The sequence below is a fragment of the Poecilia mexicana genome, unplaced genomic scaffold (assembly GCF_051168715.1).
Source record: "Poecilia mexicana isolate PSO_F unplaced genomic scaffold, ASM5116871v1 scaffold_3, whole genome shotgun sequence".
Classification (NCBI taxonomy): domain Eukaryota; kingdom Metazoa; phylum Chordata; class Actinopteri; order Cyprinodontiformes; family Poeciliidae; genus Poecilia; species Poecilia mexicana.
The window spans coordinates 22,972,015-22,997,728 of record NW_028263372.1 but is presented as its reverse complement, the minus strand read 5'-3'; the positions used below and the strand labels follow the sequence as shown (position 1 = coordinate 22,997,728).

The 25,714-nt window shown below is 36.8% G+C and overlaps 1 protein-coding gene and 2 non-coding genes across 3 annotated transcripts in view; all 3 read left to right on the top strand.

Annotated features, from left to right (window-relative positions):
* The first annotated feature begins 15,073 nt into the window (after positions 1 to 15,073).
* trnar-ucg (transfer RNA arginine (anticodon UCG)) lies at positions 15,074 to 15,146 on the top strand. Its single transcript has one exon. It is a non-coding gene; the product is annotated as a tRNA-Arg (tRNA).
* A 612-nt stretch (positions 15,147 to 15,758) lies between these two features.
* On the top strand, positions 15,759 to 15,831 carry trnar-ucg (transfer RNA arginine (anticodon UCG)). Its single transcript has one exon. It is a non-coding gene; the product is annotated as a tRNA-Arg (tRNA).
* A 5,967-nt stretch (positions 15,832 to 21,798) lies between these two features.
* The window catches only part of LOC106921992 (chromodomain Y like 2), a 34,406-nt gene continuing 30,490 nt past the window's right edge, over positions 21,799 to 25,714 (top strand). Inside the window, exon 1 of the mRNA XM_014994045.2 lies at positions 21,799 to 22,097. Within this exon, the coding sequence (XP_014849531.2) occupies positions 22,074 to 22,097 (24 nt within the window). The 5' untranslated portion in view covers positions 21,799 to 22,073. The remainder of the gene's footprint in view (positions 22,098 to 25,714) is intronic.

Sequence of the window (25,714 nt, the reverse complement as noted above, 5' to 3'; positions counted from 1 at the left end):
ATTTCTTTGTTTGATATGTTGACAGAGGAGATGGCTGTTTATTTTTCTTAGACGAGAAGTTCTTCATCCTGTAAAATTCATGGATCTGTCGTGCTTTGGGCTTGAGTTACAGCAAATGACCCATAGGACATTTACAAAGAGAGAGGAAGGGTTCAGTTGAACAAATAAACACTGCAGGAATATCTAAAGCCGAACAGAGGATATCGTCTCGCACAAGACCACTAACCCAAGTTAAAAAGAAAACCCAGAGATCTCTACATAACAGTGCACATGCTGAAAGATTTAGCGGAGCAACCTAAACACTGAAAATCAGTGTGTAGACCACAAAAAGAGCAGTGCATGAACGATGGCCAAAGATTTGAACAAAAACCCTCTGTGGGAAGCACAAGAGAAGTTAAAATAGTCTATAGCTTGCTGTCCAAAGTACAAGCAACGATCTGTGTCAAATGGGGGTGTTTAGAAGCTCTTTCCAAAGCAGGCTAAAATTTACTTTGCCACTATATTTGCCACTGTGTTTTCCTGCCTCTCTGGGAAAAAAATACTCATCTCATGGAAAAATGAACAGAAACCTGTGTAAAACATTTTCTATCATCTTCCTGCTAAAGATGATATTCATACATAACTGAGTCTTTCTGTTTTTTTTTCATGTTTTAATAACAATAAATAGCTGCCAGCACAAAATATACGATTAACTCCGCATATGTCAGCCATAGTAAACTGATTTATAACCTATTGAGTATAATGGATATTGTGAAGACATACTTAAATTTTAATTGCCAAATTTAGAAAATCTCAACCTAACTCCGCCACGACTTGCTAAGAATGATTTCTTAATAAAAGTTGCTTTGTTTATTTGTGGGGTTTTTTGTGTAATCATCAATAATACATGATGAATAAATTTGCAGATTACACATCAAGATATTTGTTGAACAATTAGCCGTTTTTCTAGAACTCAAAAGTCAAAATTGTTTAAGTAAAAACAAATAAATTCCACAATACATTTCCTTATTAAATAGCAATTTTCCCTCATTTGTGCCTCTCTTCCTTTATAAGATTGTATCCCTCTATATGATGTCAGCATGATGCTTGGTTTACTCACATTAAATAAATTAGAGACAACTGTGGCAAAACTAATTGGTGGCGAAAGGAGTCAACTTTGATATATCATGTATTTAGTGTTGAAAGGAACAGATGTGAAGTGAGAGATTCCTGACATTTAACATATTCAGATATGTACTGTATCTTCTGATAATATTGTCCCTGTTATTACAAGTCATTATTTTCTTTAGCATTACCATGAATCAGTTATGTATGGTTTCCTGCTTGTTTGATATGTTCGATCATTAAAATGTGCAGTTAAATTAAGTGTATGATTTAATTATGCAGTATGAAAATTAAAAAAAAATGTGTGAACAAGACAGTGTCGGTTTACTAACCACAATTACTTGTTGTAGTTGGATCCTTTAAGAGGCCTTACATTTCTTTGCAGAAGATAAGCAGCTCTTGCACTACCATGAGAGCTAATCATCACATTGTTCCTGATGAATGGGCAGCCAAAATGATTAGGCACTCTACAAAAACTCTTAATTAGCAAAATCTCTTCCTCAATCAAGTATCTAAATTACATTTGTACAGTTCAGTGATTACTGACTGAAAAGGAAGATTCTTGAGCTGTAAAGAATAAGCTGGCCCATAAATGGTCCCACTGAATGGGTGACCACTTACTGAATGAATCATGTCCCAATAATTAAATTGTATAGCATAGCAAGAGTGTTAACTTTAGTGGATGTGCATTGAGCGGTTCTGACTTCTCAAAAGGCTTTTAAAGAAATTAAGTGATGGACTAAGACAATCATTTCTCTTTTCTGGGTCATTGATTGTTCTCCTTTTTTTGGCTTCTTCAGACACGCTTTGCTCTGCTCCTTGATTAATATTGTGGGACCCCTGCCTTAATCCTAGAAACTCACATAAGTTAAGGCTTGGAGAAAAAAAAAAAAAATACATCGGGCTGAGCTTTACAATTTAGAATGGCAGTAATTAAAAGGTCTTCGTTGAACTTTTTGTCTCTCCGGATTTCTTTTGCTGTAGAGACGAGCTATCGACATCACCGTCAATCACTGGATTAAGTGTAGACTTATTTCAAATATAAATGTAAAAGAAATTAAACATAAATCAGCTTTGGCTTCATTACCGAAAGAAATTTATGTTCAAATGCATCAGTATGCTAATATTCAGCACAGATCAGAATCTGAATATATGGATATTGCTCACCAATCTATCAAGTTCTGCAAATGTTCATGCCGAATTTGAATGATCTCTCTGGCTCATATGTATTACTTATGTCATGCTAATGGTGGTGCTTAACCTTTAAAATGACAAGCTGGTTCGAAAAGCTTGATGATAGGGGTGTAATATCGACACCTTAGTGCCTTCTTCGTGAGAAATGTGTTGGACATTTTTTCTTACAGCGCTGATGACGTCCAAATCCTGCAGATTCCTCAGATTACATTTTGGACCTCGTCAAATTAACAACTGCTATCTGTCTGGATCTGACAGTTCTTTAACAGGTAACTGAAACAGCATTTTTTTATTTTATTTTTTTACATTTCATTCCAATGATCAAAAACAATTAGTGCTTTAATCTTCTCAAACTTTAACACACAGTTCTGTCCTTGTTATTCTGTCATTCTTTAAACATCCCCAATGTCACAGTTATTCTCTGACTTTCGTTTTTCCTACCTAATTTTTTAAATGAGTTTGAACAATGTAAAGCTTCTTCCTAATCAATAAGTAGGACCGTAAGCTAATGCCATTTATCACCTTCCAGCTGTCACTCCTGCTGAGTGATAGATCTCCCATGCAGTCTGTATCTAAAATTACTCATAAAGACCGATTAGGGTGAAATCGGAACCTTCCTCTACTGAAACTTCAACAAATCATCAAAAAAATAGCTTTCTCGAGTCAACCAGCCACATGATCGACGAGCATTTCCAAGCGCAAGGCCAGGGTATTGTGTGTGCCATGAAGCTTATTTTATAGGGTCCATGATCGATGTTGTTTAGAGCGATTTAAGCGCCCCTTATGCTGGTGTCAGCATCTGACCCCTCCGCAGTGATAAAGCTATCAGAAGGAGAGAGAAGAAGCAGAAGTGAAATACGGAGGGAGGGTACATGTGTGCCAGATAAACTCCTGCATGCTGGGCACTCGTCCAGCTCTGGAGGGAAAAAGCCTTCGTCTTATCTGCATAAAACGCAGGAAACACAGGCAGTGGTTTCATTTTTATTACCTGTTCAGTGCACCAACAGTCCGATGACACGGAAAATTGCACAAGTCATTAATAACCTATAGGGACCAGGTGAAAGGGATGGAAACAGGTGAAAATAAAAGTCAATGTCAAGGGTGACCATGCTCTTTGCAACATCACTCACTGCAAATTAACATGCTTCTAATTTGCAAAAGAAAATACATCCAAATGCAAAGACAAGAAAAGACGGTATTTGATGATTAATAACTTTTCCCAGGGAAAAAAAAAAATTTGCTGGCACAAAAGTGGTCATCATCACAGAGGTTACTCTAGAAAGGAAAATCCACTGGGACAATAACCCCTCCCATCCTTTCTCCTCCAACCTTTATAATATACCCCCTACCCCAAATGAGTAGTTGGGGCTGTCATATGAAATTGAGACCTATTGGTTGTAATCAGGAAGCACGACACCCTGTCCCCTCTAAGAGCAGGTCACCTCTGCTCCCCTGCCCTCTTCCTGTTCTCGTCATTTCAGCCTTCATGAGCCCCATGTTTTATTCCCTATTTCTGTCTGCTCACATTTGTCTTGTCATTTTTCATCCTGCTGACTGATTACTGGTTACGCTGTTGAGCAGATATCCTCTCACAGTTCCCCTTCCTCTGTGGCTTTATGACATTATTACATCTTTATCACCACCATCAATACTTCTGGACTCGTGGTGGGATATTTGAACGCTGAGTTTGTAGTGGAAGCAAACACTGCCGGCTTGGATTTAAAGTGTTGTTTCTTGGATAATGAGCTGAAACACTAACCACAAGTCTTTGACTTAATTAGTTTTCCATAAATTTTAAATTATTGACAATTCATTTAACCTGTAATATTACGCTAACTCTTTTGGTTTTCATGCTGAAGCCTGAAGGTTTTAGGCTGGAGGATACCGTGCTTTACCGGACAGAAAGAACCTCAGCTGAGCCTTTTTATATAGGTTTAGCATTTTCGCATTTTCTTCTTCGGCAAATATGGATTTTCCTGGGTGTGATGGAGTAGCAACCTGGTCAAAGTTTGTTTCCGACATACAAAGCATCAATGCATTGCACTTAAAAATATAAGAATTCACTGTATAGTGTGGTCCAAGAAGAGTTTTATTCTGAAAATGCACCTGTAAATAATGCAGCATATTTTGCATCTCAGAAATGGATATTTCTGTAATTTAAGGTTTTATTTCAATTTTTACTTGTTTGGGACATACTGTTTTTTTGCTGCTCTGTGTTATGTATTTAGGTTTTTGTTTCTTCACTTTTTCAAAAATAAATGTTGGAATGATCTGTTCCTTTCATTGTTTAATGGTATATCTGGTTTAACCAACACATGCTTTGTGGTGTGATCTGGTGTGTTTCAAGAATAACTGATCACGTTTATGAAGTTTTTATAAGTCATAGAAACTATGCAATAAAAAAATGTAACATAGTAATTCATTACATGAAACATTAAAATTCAAGCATTCTTAGAACTTTACAATATTATAAGACCAATGAAAAAATGATTTTTAATACAGAAATGTGTTATACGGTCCACAAGATCCTGGAAAACTGTGCAGTCACTGAAGCCGCAAAAGGTTATCATTAAAGAAGTTGGCTGCTAAGAGTACTGGATTCAAGCATCTCAATGAAAAGTTGCGTGGAAGGAAAAACTGTAATACAAAAAGCTGCACAAGCAACAGCGATATCCACGAATTTCAGAAAACTGTAGAACAAAGGCCAGTCAGGAGCGTGAGAGAGATTCATAAGGTGTGAACTGCAGCTGGAGTCAGAGCTTCACACATACATATTCAGAAACCTGGGCTACAACCGCTGCATTCCTTCTGTTGTAAAAATGTCATTAGAGTCTTACCTGGGCTAAGGATGGTAGTTCAGCTATCAAAAGTCCTCTTTTCATATGTAGGTGAATTTAACTGAATTTAGAGATCAAAGTCTCACAGTCTGGAGAGCTGGTGTTGGTCCGCTGTGCTTTAAAGTCAGCTCCTGTATTTAATGCAAAAGGAGGGATGACCAACAACTATGCATGTGCTGAGTAAATATTTAAATAGGCAAACATTTCTGTGGAACAAAAGTGTTTTTTGTTGTTTCATGAAAGTCATAATAATTCTTCATAGAAACAGATTATTGAAATTTATATGAATATGACTACAACTCTAACTCTAAAATAATAATAATAACATTTTGATTTACTGGGAAATCGTCTTACTTTACAATTCTCACATTTTGAAATGGTTCCAGTTTTGGCTTTGGAACCTTGAGATTTCACACAATGACCTGGAGGGTGTTCCTGGAAAGAGGGATGTCTCTGTGAACCAATGATCTGTGAACCTTAGATAAGCAGAAAACAGCAGATTACACACATTTTATCTCACCTTAATGACCTTTCATGTTTCATAATGATCCAAGCAGATAAACTAAAAGTGCACTTGAAGGTAACACTGATTTCCAAACATTAGCTCAGAAAAAGAAGTCAACTAGCTTTAATGTCTATAATAATAATTATAATAAAAACTTTTTACCAAAAAAATAAAAATAAAAAAAAACATTTTACCAATAGCCGAAATATTGGTGCCAAAACTATCTGATTTCTTCCTTTAAGTTATAGTTGCAATGTGCTGTATGTTTTCAGTTCCAGTGTGAGAACATGTGGACCTGGAAGCTTTTATCCACTTTAAATTAACTCACAGAAGGTGTAACTAAAAAAAAAACATGTTGAAATTTTATTTTTTTTGGTTTGAGATAAAAGTGTCTATCTCAAAGACACTTTAAACACATTTTTCTTTTTTAATTTAAGTGCATTATATTTTTTAATGCGCCTGTAAAATGTTAAAATGAAAAACTACTTTTCTGATTTGTTTTCCTTCTCTACCTGAATTGTTGTGTTGGTGTTGTCACGGTGGATGTCGCGTGTCTCTGCGTATGTAATTGAGTGACTCTGAGGCAAATAACAGTACGAACTCCAACATTAACTTGATTGAAATGGCAAATTTTAACACGAGTAAAAGCATAATCTTTGCCTCAAATAACACACAGCTTTAGGGTCAGAGTAGTGGAGCACTGGTAGCAATTACTATTGACATCACGCTAATCGTAGCTGAATAATTAATTCTCACTGTTTTGGAGTAGAGAGACCTGAGAGGTGAGAAGTCAGGTGACTGTGGCAGAGTCACGCTCATAATGAAATTGTGACAAATTACAACTGGGAATATTTTATTTATTCTACCAGCAAAATGCTATTTATTCAAATTTGGTTACATTTTAAAGAGGAGCCTCTCAAGGCTACAGTGTGGAATCTTTTCATCAAAATACACTTGACTTGAACCCTAAAATAGGACAAAATTAAGATAAAATGTTGGAACTTCATCTGATGTAACAAGAAGACATTGGTGCTTTATGTTTGTCGAGATATGAATCCATTCAGATAGGTGAACTAAGTGTCACGTTAACCTGTAATGAGATTTGCAATGCTTGTCTGCCCTCTATTGGACAGAAAGCTAAAATGTACTTTTGTTCATGGAACAACATTGGCATTGGTGACGAACATAAAATGTGTTTTATAGACAAACCTCTTGAGTCTCTTCCCTGTGGAAAACAACAAGAAAACAACCATGAAGTCATAAACTGAAGTTCAAAGAAGGGGTTAAGCAGAAACTAAGTAGAACATTTCTCGTTTGTCTTAAACACTTTGCTTGAGTTCTTGCAGGGTGCACTGAACAAGTGATTGGGACTTTATTAACTTTCCTGATTTAGATTAATATTTAATCTGTCCAAAGACATACAGAAAGTCAAAATCATCTGTTCTATACAACTCTAGTAAAAATAAGAAAACACACTGAAATAATTCGCCTATTTAACGCATTTAAAAATTTAAAGTTCTTACTGTTCATTGTGTACTTTCATAGATCTCTATAAAAAAAAGGATGGCCAATTTGCAAGAAAATTGGACATTTGAAGGAAGGTGAAAAAAGCTACTTATTTACCACAAAAATCCAAGCAAGAATGAATTATTGCTCTGTTAAATTTACGATACTAGGACGAAAACAAAAGGAGACACAGTGTTCTTTTCAATGGCCCTGTCTGGAATGCTGTTCCTTTGGACCTGAGATTGGTGGTCTCAGGGGGATTTTTTTAAAGCCAGTTAAAACATATATTTGTAAGCCTTTTGGTATTTTTCTCTAGCTTTTTATGCATTGTTGACTAGGGTAAATGAAGTTTTCCTTTACTTATTTTTTTTACTTTATTTCAGTTTGTTACAAAGAATCATTTCTGTAGCTTAAAAAGAACTAAAAACCAAGATGTAATTTTTAGTCTGTTACTTTTAACCTTGTGTCAAACTGATCACAAATATTAACTGAACATAATTCATATTCATATTGTTCTAAATTATTTGGTCGTAGCTACACTCTCTGGGAACCAGTTTGGCAGAGTAAAAATCAAGTGTCTTGCTTAAGACACTTATATATAGAAGACAGAGCAGGGCTCAAACCAGCAACCCACCAATTACCCAACAAACGCCTACCACCGTCCCCACCATCACCCATTGTCCTTAAACCTGGTCAGGCATATTAAAGAGACATTTCTTCACAACTAACTAATCTACTGTTGGTTGTTAGTGGTATTATAACAAGATGGAAGCAATTAGAAATAACAACAACTCAGCCACAAAGTGGTGGGCCATGTAGGCTCACACACCAAATGCAGACGTTGCCAACTTTCTGCAGAGCCAATTGATACAGACCTCCAATCTTCACATGGCCTTAAGAGTAACTAAAAAACAGCACAAAAATATAGGAAGATTCAAGGCAGAGCGACTGCACCAGAGCTTTGCATCACCAGTCTGAACTAGAGTAGTGTTCTCTGAAATGATGAATCATATTGCTTTGCTGGCAATCAAACAGATGAGGGTTTGTTTGGTAGTTACCAGGATAGCAGCAGGTAGCTGACTGCATTTTGTCAAGTGTAGAGTTTGTAGCTGAGGGAACTAAGGTGTGGGGCTATTTGTTCAAAAGAGGAGCTCTGCTCCTTTGTTCCAATAGCGGGATATCCAGCCTACCAGGAGGATTTTGGTCATTTCATGCTTCCAACTTAGTAGAAACAGTTTGGAGATGGACACTTCCCTCTGCAACATGGCTGAGCAGCAGTGCACAATCCAAGATACAGAAATCAATGGATGAGAAAACAATATCAATTATCTTATTTATATACCTTTATATATTGAAATCACAAAGGGCACATTCACATGTTGATAAAAAGCAACAGGGCCCCAGCTGCCCGGTGGCCTTCACCAGCAGGCAAAGCGGGTGAAGGTCTTGCCGATTGACCCACCCATTGCAAGGCCCCCTCCAACACAACTGTTGCCTCAATTCAAAACAACTGACTGAAATCAGATTTGAAAGAAAATGACTGACCTGCGAAGTCATGCACCTGAGTCTCAACCCAATAAAATACCTTTGGGAGAAGCTACAACAGCCAGGTCTTCTCAATGAACATCAGCACCAGACGTCAGAAAGGCACGCCAACAACTATTTTTGTCAAATTACACAAACGAGTCATACTGTAGGGTGTTCTTGTGTTTGTGTTGGAACTATTACAGCTAAACTTTAAAAACAGATCTTGTTGGTTTTCAATTTTGAATTAACTGGCTTAGTTCCAAACTACAGACAGAAATACCAGAAGTATTACGTGTATTTCCAGTGTCCTCTACACTCTAATACTTTTACAGTACATTTGCATACTTTATCTAAGTAGACATACATATATGGGGAAAATTCATGCACTTGAGATGAAAACAATTAGGAATGCACCGGCATATGGGCATCATTTTACAGGTAAGTTGTCTAATTATGACAACCCTGACACAAAGCAATTCAAAAGAGACAAGTAAATGTTATCTGACTCTGCTACCGTTAAAGTAGTTCCTATTAAATGCACTTAATTTACAGAACTACATTTATAAAAAATGTTATTTACCACTGTATAAAATGTACTTAATCAATCAAAAATAATATGTTTTGTTTCTCCTTTTAGAACCAATTGCAAATCTTAAGTTTTAGTTTAACCAATCTGTCGCTAAAAAGGTTGATTGGCTACACCATTACTGAATATAGGACAACACTGCCATCTAGTGAATGAAATAGGGATGGTTTCCCAGTCAATGCTTAACTACCATAGAACTTGCCTTTGACAACTAAAATATCACTATTTATTTTCTAAAGAAATACATTTTAGGGTACATCATCAAGCTTTTGTCCTGTATTTTCTAAAGTGAAAAATATATGTATATAAATCCTCTGTGGCATACTTTTTGTGACCTGATTTTGTCTCTAAAAATAAGGAAAAGGGGAAAGTTAGTTCAACTTTAGTTAAAGCTGGCTATTCCACACTGTAAAATGTGGCTGAATTTGTTATGTCAGGGTTTGGTTTACAAGCTGGAAGGTGAGAAATTTACTAACTAATATTTTCTTGAAAACATCTAGTCAACTTAAGGACTGCACAATGGCACAGTTGCTGAATAGCAATAAAGTCTGGAGTTCTAATCCCAGTCTGGATAATTTGCATGTCTTCCCTATGCATGTGTGGGTTATCTCCAGTTACTCCAACAGACGATAAAACATGCCGGTTCAGTTATTTGGTTACTTTGAATACCTTTGGTATGAGGTTGTTTGTCCTGTGAGTCTCCTTGACTGTGATGCTAGACTAATGACTTGTCCGGGGTGTATCCTGCTTCTTGCCTAATAACTGGTGCGCATGTGACCTGAAAACAGATAACAGGTAAAGAAAACAGTTGAATGTATTAACAGTCAACGTAAATAGTGCAGTTGTTTCTACTTGTTACTTGGCAGTCACGCACTACTGGCAACAAACCAAAGCACTTCCCCTTTGAAGAGTTCATCTTACGTTCAAAGAAAACAGGCTGGTCAACAGATCTTAATGACTACACAAATATGTGCTACTTTCATTGTGTCAGGAGATTTCTGAGTCAGAATGAATTCTGAGGTAGCATAAATGATGAACTATCTTTGCAAAGAAATCTCAAAGGGCAACAAATCTCTAATGAATCCTCGTGGTGACCTTACCTTTGAATGGCTGTGTTGAACAAGTCGAACCAGAAAGATCTGTTCCATCATGTTTACATTTATTGCTGGGTGTATAGGTTGTATTTTCTTGTTCGTTAAATTACCTCTGACTGTCAAGCTCAGAAAGTCCTCATTTTGCCATCATGAAGCTGGTTCAGTGATCTTGACGCCTGTTTTGAAGCCCATTCTGTCTCTCAGAAGACTTTTGTTAAATCTGTTTCCCATCCATCTCCACCCTTGCATTTGCCCTTCCTAGCCTTCTACCAGCATAATACATCAACAGCTACAGACACAATCACTTCTGTAAGTAAACTACAAATCACCCAGCAGGGTTCCTGGACATCAGGAGGCTTTCATATCATTGGAGCTTGAAAGCAGGGTGAATGCTCCAGATCTTTTGTCATCACCTTTATGTTAATCTTTAGCAGCTGTTGCAGGAATTTATACAAAAACGTGTCTGAAATTGGGGGAAACTGGAGTTGAATTTCTCACTGAGTCTGCAACATTAATTAGATAGGGAAAAATAAGTAAAACGTTATGGCACCTAAGACAGTTCTGTTGACGAAATCAGGCAGCATTTTGACTACAGCAGGTCACGTATCTCGTTGAGACTTCAAAAGGTTGTTTCATTTTCTTCTCTTTTTAGACCCGGACTTCCAAAGCCTTATCATTTTAACACATTTTGACAAATTAGCCTGGAAGTAAATAAATATAAAGAAATTAGTATCCTAAACAGGATTGCAATGGCATCAATAAATGTGCAAAACACTCAAACTACAGCTATTTTGACTTCAGAATTGAAAACTGAAACCCCCAAAACGGTGATTTCAACATAAAATGGTTGTCTAATATGTAAAAATGAACTTTGCTCAATATGCAGAGTAGTACTTCATTGCACATTCAAATCAAGCTCCAACAAATGGCCAAGAGCACAAGAGCTCTGTCCATGAATCAATAATTTATTGATTGGAATAAGGAAGCCCTGTTTACTTGAATTCTATAAATGCTAACGCAGCTTGAGTTCATGATAAAGCCTAAAAAATTATGTAATGGAAATCCCAATTTCTACCAAGTACGTAGGTTTTTCAGGGAATTTTCTTTGTTATGTTTGATTAAACAAGTTCAAAATCTGCCAAATTATGTGTTTAATTTTGTCTTGAAAGTTTTAATGTATTTTAAATTTTAATTTACAACGTCCTATAAGAAGTATTTTCTTACTTATTGCAGGTGCTGCAGCAGGTTTTTCATCAACCTGTTTTTTTTTCCATTTGTTACAAATCCCAGTTTCTCTAAAAAAGCTAATTAAAGGCAAAGTGAGATAAAAATGGTCAAGCTGTTTCTTAGCCTTGGCTGCCATATTAATCTGTTACCCAATGGGCTTTTCTTCACAACTACTTATTTAAGTCAAGCTCAAGAGTTAAAGGATCTCCCTTGCCCAAGATGAAGTGTTGGCAGTTGGGTATGATTTGAACCTTAGCTACTTTTTCACAAAATATTTATTTAATGAGGATTACAGAGAAACACCACGGTATTTTGTTTTGATTGATAAAAAGTTAAAAAGGTTTCTCATTCTTTCTTGTCTTATTAGCCTCCTTAGTTGTTTGTTTTCTCCACAACAGAGCAGCTATGATGCAAGATGACTACATTGGAATACAGTCTAAAACTGGTGCAGATTTGAGCTGCTGTGCTTCACAATTTATGTCCTCCTACATCTCCGAGGCAGAATTTTCCATCATTTGTGTAGGTGTCCGCAAAAATGGATGGAAGAAAAAGCTATCCTTTCTGGGTCATCAATCCTGATTCACTCTAACACAAATCCACCACATCCTCATATTTTGTAACACTTGACACATACTACAAATGCACTGCACAGTGTAACACAGCACAATTTGTGAAAAAGATGGTTAGTAACATGAAGTCCAGATGTTAATCAGGACAGCTTTGATGTGCATAAGCTTTGTAAGCATATGCGAAAACAGAAGGTGAAGCAGACTGAAGCTTTGCTGTGACTGCACAGAGCATGAGGTTGTTTAGTCCATGTGGCATTAATCTTCAAAGACCATATTAATCTTTAAGATTGTTGTTTGGCTGCAAATGAAGAACTTAGCTGATAAATTATAAAGCTGACTGGGAGATCTTGGGGTGAAAATGTAAATCAATAAATTATAATAATGTTTTAACTCCCATAAATATTAACCTATCCATGCTGGCCTTAACCTTTGTCTCAAACAGTTGGTGAGTTAGATAGCCTAAACTACATGTATTCCAAAATGTTTAAAAGTAATTACTATGTTGTTGTTTTTTTTTTTTTTTATTTTCAGATGAAACTGTTTCAGTGGATTGTGAGAATGATCGTGACACGGATTTATAGGGAACTAATAAAACTCACAAAGACATTGAAAAATGTTAAGCCTCCATATCACTATAACATCAAACCTAACAAACTGAATACGAAATCCATTAAAAAAAAAGAAACTGCACCTATTTGTTTTCCATGATTATAAAGTGTGGTTATCACTAGTGGCTTATACCTTAAATGAAGCTCGAACAAATTCTGTGAACTACACTCACAATTCTAAGAACGAGGGCTGTATAAAATGCAATTTTCTGGCCGATCACCAATTGTGAAAAAGCCTGATCTGCCAATTGCGATTTTGGCTGATGCCAGGTATTTTACCAACTGGGTGGGCGGGTTTGTCAGTCAGCCCTCTCTCACTGCAGGAAAGGAGCAGTAGCCGATCTTCAGACCTTTCAGGAGGTGGATCAGCTAAAATTAAGGAAGTTGGGGCAAATCAATTGGTGCATCCCAAAAAAGAACAAAATTTGAAATCAGAAGGCAGAACTTTCAAGCAGTGGCAATTCACATGACTGCATACTGATGAAAATCCCACTTTTCAATGCAATGTCCTCTATACATGGCTACACAGTGCCAGACTTAATCATAAGCAATATGAAGGTTTTTAAAACTGATGATAAATAAATAAAAGCTCTGGACTTTAGTTGCCGTTTGTGTCAATTTCTGTACCTGGCCATTAGACATATAAAGCCTGAAAAGCTACATACAGCAAATAAGCAGCTTTTGGAAGTCATGTTGTTAAATGATGCAATATTTCTGAAACACCTAACTAGTGAGTCATTCAGAAGGCTCCAGTTGTCTGAGAGAACAGCATTACTCATTGCAGTTAAGATTTTTTTCAAGTGAAATCATTCAATCAATATGTTTTACCAATGTTTTATAGTCTCCCTTTAACTACTTTTAGAGTGCCCTGTGTCAACAACTGTGAGCAAATGTACTCATATCTAATAAAACAAGCAAAAAAAAAAAAAATGTTTGATTGTAAAATTCAATCACTATTTAAAACTTTAAGGACAATATTTGATAGTCTGAGGATGGACTCACATTCAGAATCCTGCAGAGGCAGTACTTTCCAGGCACGTTGTGCCGTGTTACAGCTCAATCAAATGACTGTTGTTATTAAAAAGTTGTATTTATCAAACATGATTTAAAAGAAATTTGACAACCTTGCAATTGTTTATTTCTCAAACACTCATGAAAGATTCACAGGTATGTTTTTAATGAGGCAACAACATTACGACATGATGCAAAGCTCCAAAAAATCTTACATAATACCCACCCCATTTAAATGTTCAAGTTATATGGATGTTTCGAATACAGATCGGATCAGACTGTGAAAAGGATGAATCTGTAAACTGATTCAAAGACAAAAACTGCAGCAGGTATACAGATTAATAGACAAAAAAATGTTTTACCTGATGTTGCTGTGCTACGTTGACTCCTAGATACATTTGTTTCTCTTTTTATGTCTTTTGCCCTTCTTTCTAGCTGAGAGCGTGTCTCTTGGTTTGCTTTTGTCCATCTCTGCTTTATTTATGCCCCTGAGCATGGACACCGTCTCCTGCTAGTGAGCGATCTGCTGTCATCCCACCTGCTCATCATTACTTTATCAACACTGCAGTAATCGAATCTTTTCTCTCCAAATTGTTCTGTCTTCCACTGCAGCGAGACACTCTCAGGTCAGCCAACCTGCTTAAGTTAGGTCCCTGTTATTTTTCGCTGTGAACCTCAGGTTGTCCTTCATGTGCCTGTCAATGTCAGTCAAACTCTTTACCATGTCATCCCTCATGATGTTCACTGCTGTCATTCTACTTCTAAGAACCATCATCCCCACTCTCTGCTGTCTTTCGCACACTCTCGCTTTGGTTCACTCATTCGTTGTTGTTGACTTGGCTCAGTTTGCCTCAAGCTTCTTTTACTTTCCTTCTTTGGAGGCCCAAAGTACTGTATTTGCTGTTAACATTTTAAAATATGATTTTAACTTTTTATTTGTATTCCCTTTAGTTGCAGTTCCCTACATCTACCTTTTATTTTTGAGTCTTTTTGCTGTATTTCATTTTATCCACTTCTGGTTTATAAACGGAACAACTTTTTAAATACATATGTGTCGGATCATGGTAGAACTTCTGAATGAGTTTTCCTGGACCACCTCATTTGTGCCTTTACACCTTTTGAGCTGTAAAGGTTACACAACTTACCCTAAAATTAGCTCTTTTTTTCTTCAAATTGGCTTAGCCCTTGAGATTCTTTTTTTTCAAGAATGTCAAGAGTACAAACTATGCTTAAGCTAAATGCAGTACCTCTGTGCTTCTTACTTGGTACCTGTATGACTCAAACAGCCCAGGCTTTGGAAAGTAGGACCACGTGGCCTAATGGACAAGGCGTCTGACTTCGGATCAGAAGATTGAGGGTTCAAGTCCCTTCGTGGTTGTTTTTACAGGATCGACACAAGTATCAGATAGTGCATCTCTGCAATATTACATTCATATTTCTGTTCATGTTAGTCAATTAGCAAAGATCTTTCTCTACATTACATTAAGATTTAAAAAAAAAAACGCACACATTTCATGTGAGCACTCATCAACACAGACTGCCTGACATGTTGTTCATGCAAGACAAGCCAAATCAAGAACAATTTTCTGACTTGCATCTTAAAATTCTAAACACTTCCATAAAAAAGTCTCAAGATGTGGAGTCCCTATCAAATCCAAGCCAAGGCAAAGTCAGTTTGTTAAAAATATTTAGGCCACACACTACACCAATCAAAGTTTAGGCTTATTTTTTTTCTTTGTTCTTCTATTTCTTCATGAGATATTACTGATTGGAATCTACTACAAGTCTATTATTTTTCCAAGCTTCTTCAAAGAACCATCCATTTAAGATGGCTTACCTCTTGAGATTTCATTTCTTTTAAGGATATCAGCAGTACCACAGATGCTTCCGCTAACTGCAGTGCCTCTCAAAGGTTATCTTACTTGACCTAAGTGGTTTGGTAACTGCTCAGGACTTGGCCTTCCAATCACTACACTGATGCAGAACCCAGGACCACGTGGCCTAATGGACAAGGCGTCTGACTTCGGATCAGAAGATTGAGGGTTCGAGTCCCTTCGTGGTTGTGTTTAAAGGAGAATTGGCAACATGTCTCCACATCATCCCTTTCCTATTCCAATGAGGTTTGACAAGAAGTAGAGGCTGTTGTCATGATAAAAAGACTGGACACATTGCATGTAATCCTACATCAATAAAGGCTGATGCTCTATTCAGGCAAGATTAGCCAGGCCATACAGATAATTCACATCATTTTTGTCACGGGGGGGGGGGGGGTGGCAGACCCGCAGCAGAAGAATGGTCCCGAATAAACCGGAGCAGCCTTGGTTTATAGTGTCTTTCAGTTCAAATTTGTATTCAAAAATACATTTATGGCCATTTGCATGTTATACATACATCAAAAATTGTATTTATATGCAATAATTTACTATTTCCTTTATAATTATATTTAAAATAAATAACCATTTCTATTTCTATATGTATGTTCTTTAGCTTTAATAAACACATATTACTAAAAAAAATAGTGCTTTCACTTGGATAAGTCTGTAGCTTTCCATACAATAGCGAGCTTACTTTTAATATGCCCAATTTATTCTTCTTGGTTTGCAAATCAATCCTTTGTTTATATTTCTCCAAATCAATAATAATATTAAATGTACAAATGAAACTAATAATGCTACTAGAACCATTTCCTTTTTAAAACAGTAACACCTTAAGTCCATAACAGCGTATGGGATTCTACACTACTAGTAGAGTAAAAGTGAGGGTGGAGCGCCATGTCTGCGTAACAAGCACAGCCTAGCCGTTCTGTTTTAACATGGTATAACTTTGATAAAACCACACATGAGTTGGTTTTAAAGCACCGAAATCATGTACAGTCCTGTTATTTGTGATTTTGTATGCTTTTTAACCAATATTACCTGAAACAACAGGAGAAACCATGAGACGGGAAGCAGCATGCTCTGGTTTGAAGTTGCCTCAAGGTTCACAAGAAGGTTCCCTCCGTCTAGCAGACCCTACTGCCTTTTACACTATACTGCCCCTTGTGGCGCACTCCACAACCGCATTCACCTCAGGCTCATCAGATAGATATTAAGTACTTGCTAGAATTATTTTTACCTTAAAACTATTCTCAATGTAACATAAACAAATGCTGCTGCACAATTTGTGTGTGTCACATTTTTAAAGAGGCACGGTATTATATGTTGTTTAGACACATAGTGCCGTTTTGTCGCACAGTCAAGTAACTTTTACTGTCAGTTGTTTTAAAAATGCTGCACATATGAAACATAACTCCAGCATCACAACAATGCTTCTCCATAATGTCATTTCTTTTGAAACTCTGACAGAATATCTCCTGTCTGTCTTTCCACCATCTCCCCTGTTTGGGCCACTGTTAGGCTCACTAAAAGTCATCCTCATTACTTCTAACATTTTGTCACTTTAAGGGCTCACTTGAGGTGTAATGTGCTTAGTACTAAGTTCAATTTAACCAACACAATTTTATTTGTACTTTTTCTTCCACTCTATCCATGGTTGCTCTTAGCTGACCCGATTGAAAAGTACATTTCCTCATCCAAAAACATTTCTAAGCATTTTGAGCAAGTATGTTTACACATCAGAACTTCAACATCACTATCACGCTACTTTGTACTGTACAGTGTCATTGGCGTTTCATGTAAATGCACGTACTGAAGCTGCTGAATGAATGTTTTACTACTGAATGCAACTACTGATAATAAAACTGAGCGATAGTGAAAGGGATGACAATGTGCCAGCCTTTTGGGGGAAAGATAATAAAGTATGAGTCAGATTACACAGTAGATGTGCTGCTTAGAAAACTGAAAGGCTCCTTTTAAACTAGACTGAACAATAAAACTCAAAACTCCTTGAAGTTCAAGAGATGTATAAATAATACGCAGCCATATATTAGTAGTTGTTGCTCAAGTTGCTCAAGATTTATCTAAACTGTTTCCAGGAAGATTTGTACATTATGTCTAGGCTTTGCAACACAATGTTCAGTTGACAACAATGTATGATAGTTCTAGATAAAATAGCTGAGCTGAGGTTTTTGATTTACTAGCTTATCAGAATTTATCTGCTATGAAAGTCCACAACCGCTGTCAACAGTTGGGATCTTTAAAAAGAGCTTCAGATTTTTCATTTCAAATTGTTAGATGTTGTAATGAAATCCAGAATTAACGGTAAGTTTCTCCGCTATTAGCTTATCCAGCAGCATTGATTGACAGCGCTAAGACTCTCTGCCTGTTCTCTGAGGCCTTTTTTACGCCGCCAAATGTTTTACTCCACACTTGCAGTTAGTCACTTAAACTGGTAATCTTACAACATATGTCACAAGCAGACTTTATACATACAGAAAGAATTACTGGAGAAATATGCCCAGACATTCTTTATGAGGATCTGAAATTAAATTTTTCCCTATTTATTTATTTTCTCCAAAATGTTCTCAACTTATAACAAAACAGAAATGATTCTGTTTAGTAGTAAGGACTCTATAGTTCCTCTCAAAGCCCTTTACCATCATTCAGTCAATCCTTTATTATAAACCTTGGAGTAACTTCTGATACCTTTTGCATTTCTTTAGCGATTTAGTTGATGGTAGTAATTATTTTCTTGGTCGTGTTAGAAGATTTTGAACTGTTCGTGAGTTACCAGATATTTGAACTTAACTGTCTAGTAGAATGTAATGAACTAGGGTAATTATTATAGAAAAATCAAGGAAGTCTAACCAGAATTAATTTAGCTAAAATAGTAAAAGCACCCTGGGATTATAATCCTCCTGTATAAATTATGGATAATATGCTGTTTAAACTTTGTGAAAGACTTTGAAACAACAAAATTTAATTTGAATTCAAACTTAAACCAAAATGATTATTGTACAACCATAATTTGTCTATTGTATGTAAGTATATCTAAACCAGTATTTAAATTGCCATTATTACATAGCATGCTGAGGGACTTACTTTCATCAAAATACCAGCATATATTGCAAGATAGGAAACATTGTGGCAGCAACATCATGCCATTGTGCTATATAAACTTCTCACTTTTTTATTCATTTAAACGCAATATCGCTGCCACAATCCAGAAAGAAGTATTAGTAAACTGATCCAGATCACTGATTTTAGGATTTTAAATCACTTCCATCCCCACAGGTGTATAAAATCAAGCACTATACAGATGCAGGGCAACATTTATGAAAGAAACAGTCTGTTTCAGCAGTGTGTATTCCAGCATGGTACTGTAATGGAATACCACCTATTATGACACAAGAAAAAAACACCATTTGGGTGATTTAGATAATAGACTAGAACCTAGTGCTTCCAGTCCAACATCAGTGTCTGACCTCACAATTGTGCTTCTGAAGGAAGGATGAAAAATTCCAAACAATTTGATTGCATAACTTGTGAGAAGCCTTCAGAACAGCTGATGCTGCAATGGCTGGGCAAATATCATGTTGAACGCTGTGAATTAAGAATGGCAAGTCAGTCAAATTTATATAAGTTTAAAGGGAAATGATTTTGCTAATATACTATACATAGCAAAGAAACCTCCTCAGCATTAGACATATATTACAGGTATCTGCATTTCATAGACATAGGAGAAGCACCAGTGCCAGTGACTGTAGATTGATGATAAAACTTCTAAATATCTGCCCTCCACAATGTAGCAATAAACATAATGTATTGGAGCATAAAAGACCTGAGTAGCTGAGAGTTTTGAAGTATTTTCTGTCATGTTAGTATATTAATACTTTAGTTTGATGAGGAAAAGAAGACTAATTTTAGTTAATATTTTCCACATGTGCTTGAGAAAGAGTATTGTTTAGCCAGCATGCCTAGGTGGGCCCCATGTGGGAGGAAAGGAGGGCTGATATATGGGTCCCATATGGGTTTGTCCACGAGTTCCACGATGGCCCCACATAGGTTTGCCCATGTAGGGCCACAGCCCACATGGGCCCTACATGGGCCCTAAATGGACAAACCCATGTGGGCCACCACCATATAGGGCCCATGTAGGGCCCATGTGGGCTGTGGCCCTACATGGGCAAACCCATGTGGGGCCATCGTGGAACCCGCAGACAAACCCATATGGGACCCATATATCAGCCCTCCTTGCCCCCCACATGGGGCCCACCTAGGCATGCTGGCAGGGAGACAGACAGATTTGCAGTTATTGTCAAATGAAATGTAAAAACAAAACAAAAACATCAGAGAAGCTTCTCAAATTGTCTTCAGATTGTTTTAGCAACTACTTTGGGGGTTGGTATTTTGACTTTGGTCTCATACGGAGAATTAGGTATGTCTCTTCTGCAAATCTGGAGGCTTGTAAAGTAGAAGTATAATATTTTCTGCGAGCTTATTTGCACAGGTTTCTGTACCAGCGTAGTGAAACAAGTTTGTTTCTCCTAGACACAGAACATTTCCTGAAACTCGCTGCTGCATTTTTTTGTTAGATTTTTAACTGTCAAATGAAATAGGTTCACGTTAGGATAGGGGTTGTGATTTAGTTTCTTTTCATAATTTATTTATTGGTTAAAGCAGAGTGGAGAAGAAAGTGTGGAATATATAACAGCTCTAAAAGACAAGTCAAATGGAAAGGAGTAATTAATTGCTTTGTGAAATGACATACTTAATACCTGCCTAAAAGTTATTATTTTCAAAAGATACTTTTAATCAGACAAACAAATCTCATTGGAAGGCACATTCTAACTCAATGAACATGACTGATAGGTATTTGCTGAGTGATCAAGCACAGTGATACCAAAAGTCAATAAACACGGTATTGGCACTTTCGGCAGGAAATACGGGTGCAAAGTCCTTCTTAAAGATTAAATCATCATCTCCTCATCTCCACAAAGCTTGCCAGCAGAGGAAAACATGACGTGCTCGAAAATCTCCTGGGAAGGTGTCTGCACTGATTTTAAACTTGATAAAACAAACTGAAACAACATCATCAGATGACAGTCCACATGTAGAGAATATCCCCCAAACTCCTGAATGGGCTTGCTTAGCAACTCTCTGTAGAAATGTGATCGTACCTGTTCATTGTACAGCTTTTGGAGCTACATGTTTTCCTTCAACTCAATTTTCCATTCCTGTAAGGAGCACACTGTGAACCCCCAGCTTCTTTTGCAGTTATTGATTACAGTTTACCCACCTGGTGGGTGTCACTATCTGCCTGCTGGAGTATCTTCAAGTCACCAGTCCAGCCCATACAGTGGAGTAGAACATAACATGGCCATAACATTCTCTGGGTTAAACATCCTTTTTATTGCCATATGTAATCTAATTTTATGATTAATTAAAGCTTGGGTTTGATTGGGTGTAAAAGAGTTTGACAGAGTGAAATCCACCTCCCTGTGATTTTCACTTGTTGAATTGAATTGCTGAAATAAAAGAACTTTTTATTATAGATTCACCTGTATGCTGCTCAATTTTGTACAGGTATGTTTTAAAATACGAATAAGCAAATAAAATAAAATCAATCTTTGGATGTTTTATTTAATGTATTTTCTTTCTCTTAATATATTTCCTGTACAATCGGAACACATAATCATAGTCCAGTTTTTCATTATTATTATTATTATTATTATTATTATTATTATTATTATTATTATAGAAGGTTAAACAATACTATCACACCCCACAAACACCCAGTGATCTCACTCATATCACTAAAATAAAATTACCAACATATTTACATACATTTAAATAAAAAAAAAATTAGATGGGGAAATTTAAAATTAATGATGCACATGTCACTGAGCCAACATGGGTGGTCTGGTTCCCATTTGGCCTCCAGTCACTGTACCCAGCATAGTTACTTTAAAAAAAATAAATAAATTAAGAATATCAGGTCAGAAAAGTGGGCAGGTAGAGTAAATATTAGGAAATGATCTTCCAGCTGCTGTGAGTAAATACAGAACATCTAACATATCCCCCGCTGAGTTGTTGGACTGCAACAGAGCTCGGATGAGCTTGGTGCATGCAGACCATCAGTGCTGTGGATTCTTTAGCCGGGGACTAATTTCCAGACCTCCACTTGGGTCTGGGTAAACAGCACCGCCCCGATGGTTGTTTGTTTTAAGTGTGGAACGATCCGTCGCACAGCGCCGGGCTCGATTGACACTGTCTGCTATCTGCTACTGCGGATTGCTCAGAATAACAAGGCTGCTCGCTAATTCCCGTCTATCGGGGCTTTCGCCGAAACACCGAGAGAGTAGGGTCCAAAAAAAAATCCAACAGGGCAGGCAAGAACGCCGCGCCGCCGTTGTCCGCACCCCAGAATGGCTTCAGGAGATCTTTACGAGGTAGGATAAAAGCACGTCCACGGAATATGCTCTGTAATATTGACGAATAATGGAATTAGGAAGTAAAGGGAAGGGCGTCACGTATGTAAAAAAGCGGTGTCCTAAGCCCTTTAACAGGCGAAACTAACCCTCTTCACGCTTTACAAACACGGGGTCGGCTTTATTAATGCTTCTACTTAAAGTCGCTCCTGATATACTTTAGCATGATTCTTATCGGCTGTGGTAAATAGGATGTAATAGAGGGGCTGAACTCCTCAGTGTGTCGCCGAGTTGAAAGTCGTGGTAAAGTGACAGCAGCAGCGCTGAGCGGACGGGCATGGTGAGCTGCCACAGACTGAGTGATGGGCTCTCAAGGTGCGCATATAACATACCAAAATGTGTTTTGTCATGACAGTGTTTATTGGTTGGGTGAGTGTGTGGCGAGATCAAGCAAAACAAGGCGGCAGTTTATATTTAGCGAGCGCTGAAAAGTGGTTGGAGTGTGCGGCTGGCCGATGTCTGTATTTGTGAAATAGTGACTCTCGCAGCGTGGGGTGGAAAAGTTGCCCCCAAATTGGAAGGTCACGCTGCCCCTTCGTGCGCGGCAGCATCTCTCTGGAAACAGAAAATACCCGAAGTCCTGGCACTTTAGCCTCATTATCCTGTTATGGTGTCAGATGTTGTCAGAGATGAAGGTTTGATTGCGCGATGACGTTCTTTTCAGACAAACAAGCATGCCTTTTCCATCGTTTATTAGCCTGTATGTGATGTGGTGCACATTGTTTAGACTTGCCTCAAAAAGTCCAGCAGATAGCTGCGGCTCTCCCTATTCTCATGTAGATAATCTCTTAACTCCATAGAAAATACTGCAGGATGAGTTAAGGACAATAAATGAAGTCAAAAACACTAGGTCATAGTTTTCACCCTGCTATTTTTTTAAAATGTGCATTTCAATGTGTGTTTCATGTATGAAACCGTAGAACAATACCACTTTGATTGTTCTCAGTTCTAAATACTTTGTTATCCACTTTTAATGTAGAGGAGATAAATTCAATTGTAGTTTATTTTATGAATAAATCTTTGCCTCAGTCATGTGAGCAGTACTTTTAATAGAACTTTTATAGTTCTGTCTACCAAAATTAGACATCTTCCTGTGCAACAAACACTGGTTTTGATGGTTTTTGATAAGAAATGGGTATTGTTTTCATTAACTATGTGAAGTATGCATTTTGTTTCTCTGTTTTTAAATGCATGATTTAACCAATGCACTCAAAACTAACTGAGGAAAGGCTGGTTTGAGTTGTTTCTCTTCCAATATGATAACAAAACAGATGTTGTTTAGAATGAGAATATTCTGGAAGTGTATAGGTAGAAGACATGCTTCACACAATAAACTAAAAGTATCTGGGCCACCAATAACATATAATTTAAAAAAAATTACTTTTAGGGCTTATTTAAAATGCATAATGTCTATTTACCGTATCTAAAATAATTTGTAATATGACGAAAATCCATAATCCAAAATTGAATTTATATAGATTAAGGACACAGAGTGAAGTTTGGCATATCAAACCTTCATTTCTTGTAGCTTTTATAATTATGGCTTTCAGTTAATGAAAACTCAAAATTCAGTGTCTTAGACAATTTAAATATAATTGAAATGAACTCAAATATTGAGTTGAGTGACAAAACCATATATAACTTTCTCACAGCATTAATTTTTTTGAAGTGTGCCTGTATAATTATCTATGTACAAATAATCCATATAAGTTGTATTTCCAACCTGTCTGTCTGTCTGTTATTATAATTTTATCAATATTTTTTTCCTCAGAAAGTATCGATTTTTCATCCTCGAGTATCGATACGTCAAATTGTACTTTGAGTTTTATGTCAAGTCCACATGATTTAAATGACAGCTATCACGCATGACATTTTTTACCCAGTTGCACATGTACATTAAACTGTTATAATTAATGAAATAATGAAATGAAATTGAAAAATTACACTATATCTAATATAAAAGGTTATTTTTCTTCATAACCATATCCACAAAGCCACACAATTAACATTTAAACAAAGCAAATGCATAACAGAAACATTTATTACACCACCATTTCAATTAATTCAATTCAAGTCTATGGAACAGCCACAAAATGTCACCAAAATCACCCTGTCCATCTAAACTCTTTCAGAAAATCTTAGAAATGTATCATATCAAATTGTATTGTATCATTTGCTGAATGTCGTGATATATATCATACCGTGAGCAGAATATCGCACATTGCATTGTATTGTGAGGTAAGTGTATCGCTGCAGCCCTACTAGTTTTATTCTGTGTCTAAGTTTACTGCTGACAACACAGGGGTATTTGAGGCCAGGTTTAGATGCTGTTCTCACAAACATTAGTTGCAATGCTTACTTTTCCTTTAAGCACTTCTGGGAGAAGCAGTTTTGGAAATTCCTTGAGGGTAACTTCCACTTGTGTATTAGGCTAAAGATTTTTTTTTCTTGCACTAAGAATGTGCCTAAAAGCCTGTGGTGCTTGATAGCTGGTAAAAGTTGTTTATTTTTATGGCTAGTAAAAGACAGTGTCCATCCAAAATGTTGTGATTTATTTTTTTATTTGTCTGGGAGTTTGTAAAAATAATAAAATAAATTAAAAACAGCTGCTGATTATGGACGAGTTCTTTGACTCGGGACCATACTTCTGCAAGTTTGACATCTTTCCTTCATTGAAAGCACCTGATTAAAATAAACATGCCATTGGGAGGCTCGTGTAGGTCTTGTTAAGAGGCTGAAGATATAATTCTTTCTCAGGTTCATTGGAGCACAGACATATAAAATGTGTACTTATATTAACCCTTTTGCAGTACTCGCACACACATTTGTTAAATGCCAGTTTTAGTACTTCGCCAACTAATCCCACACTTATATCTGGGCCAACAGCTGCACACCACCTAACACTTACTTCCTGTAATGCTAAATGTGTAAACTACCAGGCCAACTAGTTTCCCCTTGATGTTCTGAGATCAAATTAAAAAGTAGAGGTGACTGAGCATCGGGTGTGGCTGCCCCAAGATTGTTGACATAGCCATACTGCTCAGACCATAGAATCATTCAAATATTTGCTAGATTATTTGAGAGTTTTGGGGGGAGGGTTTACCTTTCCTTGAAAGTTACGTGAGATACTAAATAGTTTTTCTTTTACTGCATTTTGCATTCTGCATGTGTTGTATTGTTTGCTTGGGAACTGGTTTTGTGATACGTGATAATACATTTGACCTCAAACTCCCACTTTTTTCAGTCTGTAAACACAAAATGTATTATAATGTATTTCTTTTCCCCACGTACAGTAAAATTGCATGTTTTATTCCTCCGAAAAGCAATGGAATAAAATTGGAATTAGCAGATGAGACTGGGGGGGGGGGGTAATTACAGATTTGGTATTAACCAATAAAGGCTTAATAATTGCATTTTTAATATTTATATAAATAGAGGAGTAGGCCTGGGCGATATGGTCTAAAATCAATTTGAAAACCTTGATAACGATAAATGGACTTTAACACATTTTATCAACCTCCCCATCTCTTTCACTTCTTGCTACAAACTGGATAGGTCACATGACTCCAACCTACAGA